Genomic DNA, 18,777 nt, shown 5'->3' with positions numbered 1-18,777 from the left:
TAATAGCAGGGCAGCTCTGGAAAGGATTACTCTGGTATGTGGTATATCCCACACTGGTGCCATGGCAGAGGCAGTCCCTGGATGCTGGTTTGTAAGTCAGAAAAGGAATCACAAGGTAGAAAGGGTTGAGCTAAGACCTACAGGGTGAGTAAAATCATGGAGAGTTTACCAGGTCAATATTTATAACACTTTTAATATTCTTACTAAGCTTATTCAACTTTCAAAACTTTATACTTTTCCTAAAACACAGACATTATACTCATTTTCATATTTGATCATCTTTGGTGTAAAATCTTGTTCTAGTGGATCAAAAGGCCCAAAACCTCAAGTTGGGGTTGATCAATCAGAAAAAATAATTAATGGATCAACAACTATATATTAAGCACCTTTTGGATTGATGGGCTTCTGATTACCTTGCATGTACAAACATGTCCACTCAGATTTTAAAATACAATATGAAAAACTTTCATTTCCTTCCCAAGTGTTAAAAGTTGCCAAGACCAACTGCTTCTCAGTTATTTGAAACAAAGCAAAGTCAAAATTTATTTCCAAATGGGAAAAAAGTGCACTTTTCTATGTTTATGTCTCACAAACAACTAAAAGAAGTATCACCTTTGGATTAATTACAAGGGATAAAAATTTATGCTCTGGAAAGCAATATTTTCAGAAAGTCTGTGGTGACCAAAATCAGTGTGTAATAACAAAAACATTTAATCATAAGTGATATATTAAAATATTTATGATAGCAATCAGAGTTTACTTCAAACAAGTTCAGCAAGCACAGAAAATAAAGGAAGGAATGGGGGAGAACAGGTTTCGAAATGTTAGAACAAAGCAAACCTTTGAATCATTTATTTAATTCAAGGTTTCAATCAATACAAGTTTTACTGGTTGCCCATATTTTTCTATTCTCAATAGCATAAAAAAATTAAACTACAATTATAATAGAAAATTGATTCTACTTACTCCTGGTGGAAGTATCTGAACAATATTTCCAGCTATGTCTAGGACTCTTAAGTTTAAAAGAGCACAAAGTCCCTGTGTGAAAACAAAAGAGAGATTTAAATACATATATATATATATATTCTTTAGAATCATCAATTTTTCTTTTAAAAAAAGAAGGGAGGTGACCATCTTTTCTAACAAACTGATCAATTCTTCAGTACATCCCCTGCAAGGAGATTGCTCTGTCCTGGGTTGTCAGATTCTCCATTTCTCTGACCCCTCCAGGGCAACATAACATGCTGGCTAAGAATAGACTTATGAGTTCAAATCCCACCTCTCATACTTACTAGCTATGTAACTATGGGCATGTCTCTTAATCTTTTTGTACTTCAATTTCCCCATTTATAAAATGGAAATGCTAATAAAAGCCCCTACTTCATAAGGTTGTTGAATGGATTAAATTAGTTACTAATTGGAACATGCTTATTAAAGGGTCTAATAGGAGCGGGCACTGAATTTACACTAATTACCTGCCATTATATTAGAAAGAACCACTGAGGTACAGAAAGTATGTAATCTTGGAAAGTAGTCTCTATTGAGAATTCCACCAGCATTTATCAAGCATCTACTTCACACTTAGCACTGTGCTAATACAATCTTTTCCTCAAAAAGTAAGCAGAATTTGCCACTGTCTTTATCTACCTGCCCAATGTGATTGTGCATTATCATAGTCTACCACATGGTTGTTATGGTATATATGCTTTCTGTTATTTCTACTAGGAAGCAAAGGCTGAGTAGTTTCTTTTTTATTTTAATTAGAAATATCAGAAACATTTTTAAAATTTGAAACTAAAGATATGATTTACTAAATGTTTCCAACCATTGTAGACATATTTCTAAACTGTTACTCTTGTTTTGATGGCAGAACTTCTCGCTAGGTTGTGATATGTATTTTTAGTCTTTCCAACTGTGTTCTCCTCCTTGGTCCTATCACATGCTGGGTCATCCGAAAGCAGATGCTGAGATGGAGTTTGTGGTGTTCTAATTATAACGACCCACTCCTAACCCTGACGTCAACTAGCAGCACCCTGACAGGGAGGACGCCGGGGGAATGCCTTCTGGTTCTCATTCTCTTCCTGCCCTTTCACCTCCTGCTAGTGCCTGCAACTGACCAAGTCCAAGAGGAAGTCAAAGTACAATGCCTTTATGGCTCTTTATGCCTAAATGGCTCAGTCCCGCAGGCACAGAAAAGATTGCAGAAGGATGGAGAGTGGAAATGGAGGAAAAATGAAGATATCCAGCACATATTCCAAAGCCAAAATAAACTTAAATATAGGGTGGCCAGATAAAATACAGGACACTCACTGAAATTTAGATTTCAGTTAAATAATGAATTCTATTTTTTTAGTATATGTCCCATGCAATATTTTGAACATACTTACACTAGAAAAATATTTGCCATTTATCTCAAATTCTAATTTAAGTGAACATCCTGCATTTTTAAAGTGTGCATCCTGTATTTTTATTTGCTAAATCTGGCAGCCCTAGCTATGTGGAACAATCCAAGTTATAACCCTCCTCCCCCTTAGGGATTTGGGAATCGACTTCATCTAATCTGAGAGAAAACAAGTGATGAGTACTAAAAGGCTTGTACTCAGATGCCCAAATCTATTCTGTAACCAGCCCTCATCATTTTCAAATGAGTTCCTCTCCAACAAAAGGAACTTTGGTTCCATGTGTTGCTTACCTCCGGCAAAATTTTAATGTTGTTCCTGATTAGAAGAAGCTTCTGGAGATTCTGCAAGAACTTAATCTCTTCTGGTAGGCAAATGAGCTGATTGTAGTTAAGGTGAAGTTCAGAAAGATTCTCAAGGAAACTAAGTTCTCTAGGAATGCTGGTTAGCTGGTTATAATTTATACTCAGATGCGTAAGATTTTTTAATCTAAAAAATAAACAAAGTATATGAATGAAATTCACAAGAATAAAAAAGTCCATTGTATAGACACCACATATCAGAAGCCATGCATGTATCAATTCATTTTTTGTAGCTTATCTGAACCTGACTACAGTCAAGCGTTCACAGCTACTGTGAATATATGAGTATTAGAAGTCTTCACTGAAATTTATTTTTTAAGATCTTTAATAAGATGGTTTATTTTAAAGCTATTATAATCAAAACCTAGATTTAAAATAAAATTTAAAATACTTATACATACCCCTATGCAAACAGTAGCAAATAGGTGTGAGTACTGCTTAGGCATAAAGGTAGATAAGCCATAAATTTTGCCCTTATGGACAGCATAGTCTAGAAGGAAATATTAAAAAGAGCCATAAAATAAAGATAGAAATGCCATAAGACAGGGAGAAAAATATTAAAGAAATTTGATTCTATTAATTGCAGATTTGGTACCAGAGAATTCCTGAGCAATATCACAAGCTTTTTAGAAGAACTGATACTTTGAACTTGGTGCTAATAATTGAACTTGTAAAACTAAGGCATCAGGAAGGAATAATAAGCTGAGAAAACATTATGAGCAAAGAAGCTGAAGGGAACTGGCACTACTGAGCACCCACTATGCACAACTCCGACGTTGTGACTATTGCCCTTATTTTACAGACGAGGAAAATAATGATCAGAGACAGTAAATTTATGACCCACCCAAATTACCCATCTAGTAATTAGAGTCAAAATTCAAATGCAGATGTGTCTGTTTACAAAGCTGAGAGTGAAGATATGTAATGAACCTAAGGTTACATGTGTTCAAATCAAAACAATGACAGAATAATGAGGTGACCTTAGGCAGTTGGAAATAGGAGATTGAACACTAGGGAGTGACTAGTGCTAGTGAATGGGATTTGGGGAAAGACTGGAGACAAGCTAGTGGAAGCCAAGTGAATAGATGTGATTGACAAGGAAGAAAAAAAGAAAGAGAGAGAGAGCACCAATGGATTTTTGAGAAATACAAACATTCAACATAAAAAAACAGGCATCCAGAAAAGTCATAAGCATTGAAGCAGAAGAACCAGGTTAGCAAGGAACCTATAACTAGGAATAACCCAGATGCCCACAAATTGGAGAAAAGACAAATAATCTGTAGTACATTCATGCAATGAATTACAATCAGCATAAACATAAAAGAATGAACATAGATAAATGTAAACAATAAGGTGAATTTCAAAAATATTATGCTGAGCAAAAGAAGTACAACAGATTATGTACTATATGATTCCATTTATCTAGTTCTAGTACTGGCAAAATAATTTATAGAGATAGAAATCAGAATGGGTTCCTATGTGGGGTAGGAATTTGCTCTAAGGTTACATGAAGATATGTTTGTGCTGAAGGAAATGTTTTATATCTTATTGGGGTGTACATATTTGGCAGAACTCATTTAATTGTACAGTCAGTTTTTTTGTTTAATTTTTATTCAGCACAGAGGAAAGACCATTAGATTTGGTCACTTAAAGGACATTGCTGATCTTCGAAGAGGATGTTCAGCAGAATGGAAAGGAGAGAAGAGAATTTATAAGGGGGTAAGTAGGAAGCAAAAGCAATAGATAACTGCACTTTAGAGAAGTTTGGCTATAAAGGTAAGGAGAGAAAATAAGGAAGAAAGAAAGGGAAGTGGATCAATTTGCAAAGAGTATTCAGTCATTTGCAAAGAGTATTCAGGCTCAAAGAAAGTAGACCCAATATTTAAAGGAAGTAAAAAAATGTGTGAAGTAGGTCCTGAGGAGAAAGGAACAGAGTTGATTTTCCCCATTAATCATTGTTATAATCATTATTATAATTGACCCTTCTTTGGATTACTGTATTAAGGAAGTTGGCTTTTCATTGTTTTGTTATTTCAGGCAATAAACTGAGCTCAGAGCATATTGTAAATGTGCTTTGTTGAGATAATTGTCCATCATTCATTGGGTGAGTAAAGAGGAGAAGGCGGAAAAAAGCATCTGCCATTGTTCCCATTTCCACAGAGCAGGCAGAGCTTCCACCCTCCCAAAAGGAAAACCACAGGAAGTATACTTGCCCCTTTCCCCTGCCCTCCCTCCACCCCAGCAAGCTGAAGAATAACTTACTTCACTGCTTAGTGAGTCAGAAGAAAGAACTGAGCTCATTGGCTTAGTCCCTTCCTCCCTCCTTTGTTTCAGAGAGACTCTGTCCCAAGGATGTCCACATTCTCCTTCTCTTCTGGGCAGCTCTGCCCATGACAGAGCTTGTACATACTCTTTGCAAATGACTGCCCCCTATTTTGCTGAGAAATTTGAGTTCCCTCAGATCCCCTCTTGTCATCCTCATTATCTCCATTGATCCACTTCCCTTTTCTCTTTCTTCCTTATTTTTCTCTCCTTACCTTTATAGCCAAACTTCTTTAAAGTGCAGTTTATCTATTGTTTTTGCTTCCGACTTACCCCCTTATAAATTCTCTTCCCTTTCCATTCTGCTGAACATCCTCTTCAAAGATCAGCAATGTCCTTTAAGTAGCTAAATCTAATGGTCTTTCCTCTGTGCTGAATAAAAATTACACAAAAAACCTGACTGCCCAAGTTTTACCACTTAAACAACTTGGTAAAACTCTCCTGTCCAGGATTGACTCCAAGCCCATGTACCAATACTACGTAGTTTAAGCAAGCCAATAAACAAAACTCCTCTCTCCCCATCCTTTGTTCTGAACAAATCAATAAAGACATGGGAATCAGAGGGAAGGATAGCAAAACATCAGCAATGATGTGGATGGAGTAGATGTGACCACCCTCAGACTCACAGCTCTCCTTCCTCTGCATTAAACAAACCCACCCAGTCACAGTCTTTCCTGCTAAGGTGGCTGCCCACTTTCTGGCAGGGCAGGAGGAGAATGCTGAGCCATGTATACTTAATTTTTTTTTTTCCTAAATTCACTAGTAAGTTGCTCTTTTATCTCTGGAAGGGAATGAATGAGGGGGGCAGAAAGTAGCTAGATTAAAAATAACAATCAGTAGTAAAACTTAGCATCCATCTAATACTTACTATTCCCCAGCCTGAACCGAAAAACCTAATACAGATTAGCTTGTCTACCCCTCAAAATAACCTTATTAAGTAGGCACAATTATTTTTCTCATTTTGCAGATGAAGGCAGTAAAGTATAGGAAGGTCAAGAAACTTTCCTAGGGTCAGAAAATGGAATCCTGGTATAGGAGGAGACCAATTCAGCTTATATCTAGGGCCCAGCCACAATACAGACAAACCAGAATTAGCAATAAAAGAGTATGGACCTATACATTTTGCAAATCCTACTTTTTTCAATGAGAACTTTCATTTACTTTTCTAACATATCACATTAGATTATATGATTCCTTGAATATGGTACCTTTTACTACAAAAAGAGTGAAGTTTACTAAAATGTGAAATCATAACATGTTATAGCTTTAAGGCTTTGAAGCTCATCTACTCTAAATTCTTCCTTTGGAGATGAGGAAGCTGAGGTGAGGTCCAAGGCAGTTAAATGTTTGCCCATGGTCACAAGGCTAGTTGAAGAAAGATATGACCTGAATCTAGGTCCCCAGATCTCCCAAGTTCTGCTTTTTCATTATATCGTCATCAATACATAAATCGATTGATAAGCATGCTGAAAAAACAAAATGGCAGACGACTATTGGTATTTTCATTGCTATAAATATTCTTCTACATAAATTAGATTGATTCATATTTTTTCTAGTTTCTCTAACTTAAAATATTACTCTCCCTGGTAAAATCTATTTGGGAAACATAATCCATTGGCTAGAAGTATTGACAAGTGAATTGCAATCGACTTTGGGTGCTGCAGAAAGCCCTGTGTTTGGGGACTGTTCACAGTGTTATATCGTCCTGAAAACACTATTATGTTCTGACTTTGTAATACAGCAGTGTCTGTTCAACAGGCAATAAAGAGAGTCTCCAAAGTAAACTCGAGCTGAGTTCTCTCTCCATCTGTCAGAAGAAAGGCCCAAGAGGGTGTTTTGCCTACAGAAGGACAAGGCCCTCAGTTGGCTCCAGAAAGGCCCTATAATGGCAGCCTGTCTGTGCAGGTGTGCAGGATAAGAGAAAACAGCATTTTTTTTTGTTATTGTCAACGATGATAAAATGTGTGTTTTTTAAAAATGAAAAGGATGTCTTGGTTTAAAATCATTTGCTTTTATATTACCTTTCCATCAAGCCCAAAATGGCTTATAACATTCATGTGAAATAAAATTTAACATCCCCAATTCCATAGCTGAGAAAGCTCCAAGAACCCCAGAGTTGGAAAATCAGTAACACAGTCAGCTTTAGAACTTTATGTTTCACACCTCCACTTTTACACTTAGCCACAAAGTCATACCGTTTCTCATTTCTCTGAAGTGTTTTAGGAATCATCCACTTAAAATCAGTGGCATGCCCTGATGTTCAGGACCCTCTTTGCTCTGCATACACCCTGCAAGCACGTGATCCTAGGCATAACACATTTGTATAACCTGAATGAGGATAGAAAACAAGAGGAGGTATAGCATGTTTATCCAAGTCTCACTATAAACAACATTACCTGCTGATTTCTGGAGGAAGGCACATAAGCAGATTGTTGTTCAGATTAAACAGGATCAAATTTTCTAAGCCATCTGTTAGAAAACAATTTTAGTCACTTTATCCATCTGTTAGAAAATAATTTTTAGTCACTTTTTTATACAACTTTATTTTCCTCCTCACTCTTGCCTTGGCCAATGCTCTTTTGGTTGCTGGTAACAGATACCCTCTTAAACTAGCTTAAGCAAAACTAGGGAAGAATTTATCACAAAATTACAGAGCTAAGTCATGATGCCTAATAGCTAAGGGTACAGCCAGGCTCACCACAAAAGAAACTAAAAGGAACACAGAACCCAGGAATGTACTGTCTGGGCATCTCTGCAGAACATATAGTTTAGTGGCTCATCACATTTTCTCTTAGCTTCATATTCATATTCATATTCATTCTCTCCCCACCTTCCCTCTCTTATTCTTTCTCCTTTGAACAGATTTTCTCTATGTTTCCATATATTTTTGGCCGTCCCACAACCCCTGAGTTTGAATGTTCACAGAGAGGACAGACAGGGTTCTCAAACTCCAACACCTACAGGAATCAAGCAGATAACCCAAAATATGGCTGTGGGCCTGGGCCACGTGCTGAGCTGGAGAGCACCTGCACTCCTATCATTCGTTGTGTCATGGAAATGTAATCCCAGTGTTGCCTAATCTTTCTCTTTTTCTTAAACAAACAACAACAACAACAAAAGAGCCACAGATCCAGACTTTTAAATGAACTCTCCTGATTTGCACATTTTGGTAACTAATTCAAAAATTTTAAAAGGCAAACAAAACAGAAACAACCTATCTGTGAGCTGCATTCAGCGCACGCTCTGCTCTGATTTAGTTAATGGGATTAATGCAAACCAGTTAAACTGTTGTAGACTCTATCACTATCCCCAAGCAAGAGAATCTACCTGAGCTTGGGTCACATGCCCGGCCCTGATCCAATCCTCTCTGCTCAGGGAGACAGGGTCATAAATACAATGAGGCTGCCTGGCCCCATGCTGGTTACAGTGCTCAACTCCCTGGATAATCAGGAACATAGAACATAACTATGTCAATCACCTGGGTTTTTCTAAGATCAACACCCCAAATTCAACAATTACAGAAATTAAAGACATCCAGGGACACTACACACAGGTTTCATATATATATTTATATAGATATACAATATATAATACAGAATATATATTATATATATATATTTAAACCTAACCTGTTATTTCAAATTTAAAGGCAACACAAGAAAAAAATTTCCTTATAGAACCTTAAATTAGCATAATATGCTTAGATTTTTTATATACATCCGGTTGTACTTCTGTTTGTCCCTGCACTATAGGTCATAAAATATTGTCTTTTTTTAGTAGACTTTACTTTTTAGAGCAGTTTTAGGATTCTGTACAGAAAGTACAGAGAGTTCCCATATACCCCCACTGTCCCCTACCCACACACAGATTCTCTGTTATAAACAATTTGCATTAGTGGAGTACATTTACTGCAATTGATAAACCAATATTGATATAGTATTAGTAACTAAAGTTCATAATTTACATTAGGGTTCACTCTTGTGTGGTACAATTCTATGACAAATGCATAATATCATGGACCCACCATTGTAGTATCATTCACAGTAATTTCACAGCCCAAAAAATGCCTGCTCCACCTTTTCATCCCTTCCCCTTTCCCCTTAAACCCTCACCAACTATTGATCTTTTTACTATCTCTATAGTTTTGTCCTTTCCAGAATGTCATATAGTTGGAATCATACAGTATACAGCTTTTTTGGTATGACTTCTTTCACTTAGGAATATGCATGTATGGTTCCTCCAAGTCTTTCATGGCTTGATAGCTTTTATCTTTTTATTACTGAATAATATGCTATTGTATGGATGTACCACAGTTTGTTTATCCATTCACCTATTGAAAGACATCTTGGTTGCTTTCCATTTTTGCCAATTATGAATGAAGCTACTGTAAACATTTGTGCTCAGGTTTTTGAGGGGACATATGTTTTCATCTCATTTGAGTAAATATCGAGGAGTATGATAGCATTGTAAGAAGCAACCAGACTATCTTCCAAAGCGGCAGCACTATTTTGCATTCCAACCAGCAGTGAAGTAGAGTTCCCATTGCTCCATATCTTCACCAGAATTTGGTGCTGTCAGTCTTTTGGATTTAAGCCATTCTAGTAGGTGTGTAACGGTAAATCATTGTTTTAATTAGCAAATACCTAATAACATATGATATTGAATATCTTTTCAAATGTTTATTTGCCATCTGTATATCTTCTTTGGTGAGGTGTCTGTTCAGATCTTTTGCCCATTTTAAATTAGGTTGTTTGCTTCATTACTGTTGAGTTTTGAGAGTTCTTTGTATGTTTTGGATACAAGTTCCTTATCAGATATGTGTTCTGCAAATATTTTCTCCCAGTCTATTGCTTGTCCTTTCATTCTCTCAGCAATGTCTTTCACAGAGCATAAGTTTCTCATTTTAATGAAGTCCAACTAATCATTTTTTTCTTATATGGATGGTGATTTTGGCATCTAATCTAAATATTTATTACCAAATCCACTGTCACCTAGATTTTCTCCTATGTTATCTTCTATAAGTTTTATAATTTTGTGTTTTACATTTACATCTTGAGTGAATTTTTGTGAAAGGTAGAAGACTGTGTCTAGATTCATTTTTTTTTTTTTGCATTTGGATGTCCACTTGTTCCAGTATCATTTGTTGAAAAGATTATCCTTCCTCCATCCAATTGCCTTATTTCCTTTGTCAAATATGAGTTTAAAATACTTTTGTGGATCTATTTATAGGCTCTCTATTCTCTATTCTATTGAACTATTTGTCAGTTTGTTTGCTAGTACCACATTGTCTTGATCACTGTAGTTCTTTAGTAAGTCTTGAACTTAGGTAGTGTCAATCCTCCAAATTTGCTCTTCTTCAGTATTGTGTTGGCTCTTCTGGGTCTTCTGCCTTTCCACATAGACTCAATCGGTTCATCAATATCCACAAAATAACCTGTGATTTTGATTGGGATCACATTCAACCTATAGATCAAGTTGGGAAGAACTGACATATATTGAGTCTTCCCATCCATGAATGTGTAACATCTCTCCATTTATTTAGGTCTTCTTTGATTTCCAGCATCAGAGTTTTGCAGTTTTCCTGTTATGGATCTTCTACAAGTTTTATTATATTTAAACCTAAGTATGTCCTTCATGTGGTACTAATGTAAATGGTGTTAAGTTTTTAAATTTCAAATTCCAATTGTTCATTGCTAATATATAGGAAAGGGATTGTGATGGTTTGAAGCTATATGTACCCCAGAAAAAACATGTTCTTAAATTTAATCCATTCCTATGGGTATAAATCCATTGAAAGTAGGATCTTGTGACAAGGATTCTTCAGTTAAGGTGTGACCCACCTTATTCAGGCTGTCTCTCAATCCTCTTACTGGAGATCTTTATTTACAGAATGAATATAGTGAGAAAGGGAGAGAAAGCCATAGAAATACGAAGCTGAAATCAATGAAACCCGGAAGAGAAGGAAGAGACCAGCAGATGCTGCCATGTGCCTTGCCATGTGATAGAGGAGCCAAGAATTGCTAGGAGCTGGTATTTGGGAAGAAAGCATCACTTTGATGATGCCCTGATTTGGACATTTTCATGGCCTGAAAACTGTAAGCTAATAAATTCCTATTGTTTAAACCTGACCCATTTCATGGTATTTCCTTTAAGCAGCCAGGAAACTAAAACAGGAATTCCATACATTGACAATCATATCTTCTGCAAACAAAGACAGTTTTATTTCTTCCCTTCCAATCTATATACTATTTATTTCCTTTTCTTGTCTTATCACATTAGTTAAGACTATATACTGAACAGGAGTGGTGAGAGAGGACATCCTTATCTTTTTCCCAATCTTAGTGGAAAGCATCCAGTTTCTTACTATTAAGTGTGATGCAACAGCAGGTGTTTCATTTCCTTTTTTTAATAGATGTTCTTTATCAAATAAAGGAAGTTCTTTTCTATTCCTAGTTTGCTGAAAATTTTTATCATGAATGGGTGTTGGATTTTGTCAAGTGCTTCATCTGCATCTATTGATATGATCATATAATTTTTCTTGTTTGGCTTGTGTGCTGCTTTGGATGTATTATGGCCCCTAAAATGCCGTTATCTTTGATGCAATCTTGTGCAGGCAGACATATTAGTGTTGATTAGCTTGGTACCTTTTGATTAGGTTGTTTCCATGGAGATGTGACCCACCTAACTGTAGGTGATAATTATGATTAGATAATTTCCATGGAGGTGTGGCCCCATCCATTCAGCATAGGCCTTGATTAGTTTACTAGAGCCCTACATAAGAGCACAAACAGAAGGAACTCAGTGCTGCAACTTACAGAGACATTTTGAAGAAGGCTGTTGAAAGCAGAGTTTTGCTGACACTTTGGAAGTACTAACCCAGAGTTTGTCCCAAGAAGCTGATACAGAGACATTTTGGAGAATGCCATTTTGAAACACAACCTGGGAGCTAGCAGATGCCAACTATGTGCCTTCCAAGCTAACAGAGGTTTTCTGGAAGCCAATGGCCATCCTTCAGTGGCAGTACCCTACTGTTGATGCCTTACCTTGGATACTTTATGGCCTTAAGACTGTAACTTTGTAACCAAATAAACCCCCTTTATAAAAGCCAATCCATTTCTGGTGTTTTGCAAAATGGCAGCATTAGCAAACTGGAACAGCTTGATATAGTGGATTACATTAATTGATTTTCAAATGCTGAACTAACCTTGCTGTGCTGTTTTGGATATATTATGTCCACCCAAAAGCCATGTTCTTTAATGCAAATCTGTGGGGGCAGACTGATTAGTCTGTTGATTAGGCTGGAACCTCTGATTAAATTATTTCCTTGGAAGTGTGGTCATTCAGGGTGGGTCTTAATTAAATCACTGGAGTGCTATAAGAGAGCTCACAGACAGAAGGAGGTCAGAGTAGCTGAGAGAGACTTTTGGAGAGATGCTTGGGAGCTGACAGAGATGCTCATAGATGCTTGGAGATGTGGACAGAAGAACACTAGAGAGAACTGCCATGGGAGAAAGTAGCAAGGATGCTTAGGAGCTGAGAGGACCCCAGAGAAATTTTGGAGAAAGCCATTTGACACACAACCCAGGAGCAAAGGACCAGCAGACACTAGCCATGTGCCTTCCTAGATGACAGAGGTGTTTCAGACACCATCAGTAATTCTACAGTGAAGGTATCATCTTGTTGATGCCTTAGTTTGGACACTTTTATGGCATTAGAACTGTAAACTTGTAACCTAATAAATCCCCTTTATAAAAGCCAATCCATTTCTGGTATTTTGCATAATGATAGCCTTAGCAGACTGGAACAGATTTTGGTAGCAGGAGTAGGGTGTTGCTGAGTTTGCAAATATCAAACATGTTGAAACAGTTTTTTAAATGGATAAGGAAAGATTCTGGAAGAATTGTGAGGAGCATAATAGAAAAGGCCTAGATTGCTTTGAAGAGACTGGTGATAGAAATACGGACTCTAAAGATACTTCAACAAGGTCTTACACAGAAATGATGAATGTGACATTGCAAACTGGAAGGAAGGTAATCCTTGTTTTAAAGTGATAGAGAGTTTAGCAAAATAGAGTCCTGATGTCAGATAGAAGGCAGAATTTAGAGGCAATGAGCTGGGACACTAAGCTGAAGAGATTTCAAAATTAAATGTGGAAAATGCAGCCTGGCTTCTCATTGCAGCTTATAGTAAAATGTGAGACGAAAGAGCTAAGCTGAGAACTGAACTTCTGGGTACAAAGAAACCAGAAATTGACAGTCTGGAAAACTCTGGGCTTCCATAAAGTGAAACCCCAGAGGCTACAGCCCCACATTAGGTTTTAACGCAACCTGGAACCAGCCAGTCATTTCAGTACAAGCCAGGATTGGAGATGGAGTTTATTCAGGAAGGATTTGTGGAAAGTCCTATTGCCTGATGGTTTAGACCCCTGTATGCTGCATGTCAAGCCAACAAATTTTTGCAAGATCTGTGTAGATGGAACCACTGCCAGTCTGGACCAAAAGAGACAGAAAAGGGAGAGATTGAAGGAAAACTTTCTTCAGAGAAGGCATAACCATGGAAGCCAAGAAATCTTGGGCAAGGAGAGCAGAGCAACCTATGCATGTGGAAAGGGTTGGAGGCAGAGGGTGGGCCTTCCACCTTGATTCTCAGGAAGAGTGCTGCTGCCTCAGGCCTCAGAGAGGGTGGAGCACATTCCCAGGGGATTGGGGAGAGCCTGGCCACACCCCACTGTTTGAAGAGGTAAAGCCTTTGCTCCAGAATTGCAGAGTCTGGGTGGCACCCTCATGTTTAAAGGAGGGTGGGGCTGAGAAGAAGGTGGTCTCCCCAATGTGCGGATATGTTGGAGCACTCACCCCAGTGTTTGGAGAGAAAAGGGCTGCCACAAAGGCCCTTGGAAAAGGTGAAATGTCAACTCTCTCAAGTCCCAAATATGAAACATCATTCTATAAATGACTCTCAGACTTTGAAATCTAATGAAGTTTGAACTGTTTTGGTCCCACAAACCCTGTCTTCCTCCCAGTTTCTCCCTATGGCAATGGGAACATTTATCCTATAACTGTCCATCCTTTGTAGATTGGCAATAGATAACTTGTTTTGAGTTTCACAAGTCCACAGCCAGAAGAGGATGTTAGAACTTTGTACTTATCTATATTTTGATGGAATGAATGTATTTTTTGCATTTGGAAAGCACATGTGTTTTAGGAATGTGCTGGTTTGGATATATTATGTCCCCCAAAAACCATGTTCTTTAATGCAATCTTGTGGGGCAGATTTATTAATCTTTTGCTTAGGGTGGAAAACTTTTGATTGAATGTTTCCATGGAGATGTGACTCACCCAACTGTGGGTGATACTTTTGATTAAATTATTTCCATGGAGGTGTGGCTCCAGCCATTCAGGGGGGTCTTGATTAGTTCACTGGAGCATTTAAGAGAAAAGCTAAGAGCCAACATAGACCCAGATGCCTGCTGACGCTTAGGGATGGTTGGGGATGTGGACAGAAGGACATTTGGAGATCCTAAGCTAGGAGATGAAGCCCAGAGTTTGCCCCAGAGAAGCTAAGACAGACCCAGAGACATTTTGGAGGAAGCCATTTTGAAATTCAACTTGGGAGCAAAGGAACAGCAGATGCTGGCCACGTGCCTTCCCAGCTGACAGAGGTGTTCCAGGAGCCATCAGCCATTCTTCAGTAAAGGTATCCTCTTCTTTATGCCTTAGTTTGGACACTTTTATGGCCTTAGAACTCTAAATTTGTAACCAAATAAACCCCCTTTATAAAAGCTAACCATTTCTGGTATCTTGCGTAACAGCAGCATTAGCAAACTGGACCACTTGCATACATGCAATAAATCCCACTTGCTCATGGTGTACAATTCTTTTTACATATGGTTAGATTCAATTTGCTAATATTTTGTTAAGGATTTTTTTAAATCCCTGTGTTCATGAAAGATATTGGTCTTCAGTTTTCTTCCTAGTAATGTCTCTCACTGATTTTGGTAGTATGGTAATATTTGCCCCATAGAATGAGTTAGGAGGCGTTCCCTCTGCTCCTATTCTCTAGAAGAGATTGTAGAGAATTGCTATCATTTCTTCTTTAAATGTCTGGGAGAATGCATATGTGAATCCCTCTGGGCCTAATGCTTTGTTTTGAAGCAATATTAATTATTGATTCAATTTCTTTAATAGATAAATATCTATTCAGATTATCTATTTCTCCAGGTGTCTATTTTGGCAAATTGTGTCTTTCAAGGAATTGTTACATTTCATCTAAGTTATAATATTTGTCCCCTCATATAGTTCATAAAGTATTATTGCGTGTTTGCATTTTTTGCATGCCCTTAATTTTTTCTTATGTCTAAACTGTTTTCTTCTGAATTAAATTTTTTAATTAGAGCCTGAATCTATGACTTTGTATATATAATGTGCATAAGCATCACATACTGTTTTTCACAGTTATTCTTTTGAGAAACATTTTAAAGTACCTTTAAAGAGATTGTACTAGGGTCTATTTGTGCTATTTGCCAAATATAACCTCTATTTTAGTGCCATATTTAATCACGCTCTTAATAAATGCTTCTAGAAGATGACAGTGATTATATATAGCACCCATGCTCAAAAGCTCACAGACTTTATAAATTTATAATATATTTCAAGCTTTACTTTCGGGGACCAAACATAAGGTGGTGAAGTGCCTTCTATGAGTTAAAGTTAATGAAGCTATAGAAATCACCTGGATGTCTTTGTTTTAGTTCTGTCCTTAAGCCCACATTGCTTATACCAAAAGAGAAAAAGTGTCATTTTGACTAAAGAAACTATTAGTTTAAGAAAAAGCCAAGAAAAAAATGCCTGTTGGATTTCATGTATTTTCCTTAAAATTCTCCCCAAATTGATTTAAACTTAGAATCTAGAACAAAGATGACAACTTAGCATTTGAGACAGAATAAAAGTGAAAAGAATAATGAAAGCTGTGAGAGCTTGATTTGATTTTCAACTACTCACCTCTCTGGCTCAGGGAACAGGCCCCCAGATTCAAGGGTCTGAATGTATCCTGATTCTGGAAAGGGGAAAATTCACTAACAATAATGCTTACTTGTTTTCATAAGTCTATGTGTAAAAAAATACATGACACAATGGTTGAAAAAAGGGTGTTCCCCCCAAATTCCTTAATTTCAAGAGTAGTATGTAAAAATTTTCAAAAAAAAATTAAACCATGTAAAATTCTTCTTTCCCTTGAGTCCTATATTATTAAATATGAGCAATTAAATTTGATATTCTTGTTGCTCTTATTTGAATAACTTACCACATGCTCCAGGTGCAAATCTATGAATCCTATTTCCAAATAAATGGAGCTTCTTCAGGGATTTAAGGTATTTCAGCTCTTCTGGAACTTCTTCTAAATGATTGTTTCCCAGATTTAATGCTGTCAACTACAAATATAGAGAGGTTTAATGGACTCACACATCAAACGAAAAAAGAAAAAATTAAGTGCCTTTTCTCAGATTTCTGTAGCCTAAAAAATCTTTAACATAGTCTTAAACAATTATTTCACATACACCTAAATTTATCTTTATAAATAAAGTCCATTCGAGCTTCATGCTCAAGCACCTTATGTCAATTACAGCACAATTTAGTTTTTCAATTGAAGCATTCAATTCATTAAAATTGTATTACAATCCATTCCAAGGGTATTAAAAACACAATTGATTATCCAATCATACCTCACTTGGGCAGCCCAACAGTGTCCTAACATTGTGATCCATAGAATCAATACCATTAGAAACTCAGCAAAGGAGCTAATCTCCTGAAATCAGAAATAGAGGCAAATGTTTGAGGTCCTTATGCCATATTATTCCCAAATGAGCTATCTATTTAGGCCAATAAGACTTTTCCACAGATACTGTCTGGGACCTTTAACTTTGATATCACTCTGTGAGCAGTCATTCACAAAGGATACTACTTAAATGGGATAAGGAGGGTAGGGAAGAGCCTCCCTATATGTACTTATTCCTACTAATGATGGATTGGTCAGACATAGGAAGAACAATGCATAAGAGGAGTTAGAAAGGTCTTCTTGACCCTTTATCTAACCCTAATCTAATGCATCAGTGATACAGGAAAGTTCCCTAAAACTTGGTATTTTTTTTGTTTGCTTTGAAATCTAATTGTACCTTCCAAGAAAAAAAAAAAGAGTCTTTTCTTTCATCCCCAAATATAATGAACTATTCATAGTTCCTTACCAACTTCACACTTCATAATTTTATAATTTTATAATAATAAGAGGTTAAATAAAAGGGGTTATAGGAGTTTGACCAACCAATGAGTTGACATAAGACAGGGAAAATAAGGTGGAAATTTAGACAATTTAGTGTTTATATTTTAGTACCACCCTGGCCTCGAAAGTATGTATTTTGATATGCCAATAATTTAAATTAGTATAAAGAAGTAGACATAGATATATTTACAATGAAGTTCCTTATTCTTAGACTTCATGGTAAAAGTTTTGCTCCCATACATGCTCTTGCTCTGAGAATTCCCATTATTCTATAAACAAAGGATAATACATCTACCATCTTGGAGATCTTATTCTGTCATAAAGGCAAAGTTAAAATACATTCATGCAACCATTTGAATGAAAAGACTTAATCCAAAGTCTCTGATTGCATTTGTTTCCTATTCCTACTGTAACAAATTATCAAAAACTTAATGGCTTAAACCAACACAAATTTATCTTACAGTTCTGGAGATCAGAAGCCCAAAATGGATTGCACTGAACTAAAATCAAGATTTGGAAAACTGGCTGAAGTGGCTGAGCATAAGTGGGTAGTGGGAAACCCAGCAAAAATGAGGTTGGAAAGGTATACCTATCATATACAGTTTATATGCAAATGGTAAGAAGTTGGGATTTTGCTGTAAGTGCAGTGGGAAATGACTATAGGATTTTGAGCAGACAATTATATTATTTGATTCATGTTTTAACAGGATCACTCTGGCTGCTGTATAGACAATAGCCTGCAGAGAGAGTAAGAGGTAAAACACGGAAATATCACAGAAGCATTACTGCAGTGATCCAGGTGAGTGATAATGTTGGCTTGGACTAGGATGGTGGTGGTAGAGGTGGAGAGAGGTGAATGGGTTTGGGATATGCTTTGGATGTACAGCCAGAAATTTGTGAGATGTGAGAGAAAGAGATTTGATTTGATTTTCAACTACTCACCTCTCTGGCTCAGGGAACAGGCCCCCAGATTCAAGGGTCTGAAAATCAAATCAGCCTGAGTACCTGATATGGGGAAGACTGGGGCAAAGGTAGGTTTGGAGAAAGGACACAGAATCAAGAATTCTGTTTTACCCATGTTAAAATTAAAATACTTTTCAGCCACTCAAGTGGAAATTTCAAGTAGGCAGTGGTAAATGCAAATCTGGAGTTCTTTGAAGTGGTCAAGAGCAGTGGATAAATTTGTGAGCCCTTTGCTAGTACAAGGCATCATATGGGATTGTAAGAGCTCATCGAGGATGAGAGTGTAGAGAAAGAATTGAGTCCAATAGAGAAAGAGATTGAGAAGGAGGTGTCAGTGAAATGGAAGGCAAAGGTGGGACACCTATAGTATCTGGAATGCCAGATATCTTTTACTGAACCAGTGTTCCTGTCCCTCAGCTTCTGTGGATTTTTCCTGCTGAGAGATTTCTCCTGCATCTTTC

At 37.0% G+C, this 18,777-nt stretch overlaps 1 protein-coding gene across 1 annotated transcript in view; it reads right to left on the bottom strand.

Annotated features, from left to right (window-relative positions):
- Positions 1-18,777, bottom strand: part of LRRC69 (leucine rich repeat containing 69) — a 91,651-nt gene that overhangs the window by 54,805 nt on the left and 18,069 nt on the right. Inside the window, exons 3-6 of the mRNA XM_037803327.1 lie at positions 16,382-16,508; positions 7,480-7,552; positions 2,693-2,888; positions 967-1,038 (exon numbers count right to left, since the gene is read on the bottom strand). Of these exons, the coding sequence (XP_037659255.1) occupies positions 967-1,038; positions 2,693-2,888; positions 7,480-7,552; positions 16,382-16,508 (468 nt within the window). The remainder of the gene's footprint in view (positions 1-966; positions 1,039-2,692; positions 2,889-7,479; positions 7,553-16,381; positions 16,509-18,777) is intronic.

The sequence above is a fragment of the Choloepus didactylus genome, chromosome 14, assembly GCF_015220235.1.
Source record: "Choloepus didactylus isolate mChoDid1 chromosome 14, mChoDid1.pri, whole genome shotgun sequence".
Classification (NCBI taxonomy): domain Eukaryota; kingdom Metazoa; phylum Chordata; class Mammalia; order Pilosa; family Megalonychidae; genus Choloepus; species Choloepus didactylus.
Note: the sequence above shows the minus strand (reverse complement) of the source record. Positions and strands in the feature narration are given on the sequence as shown.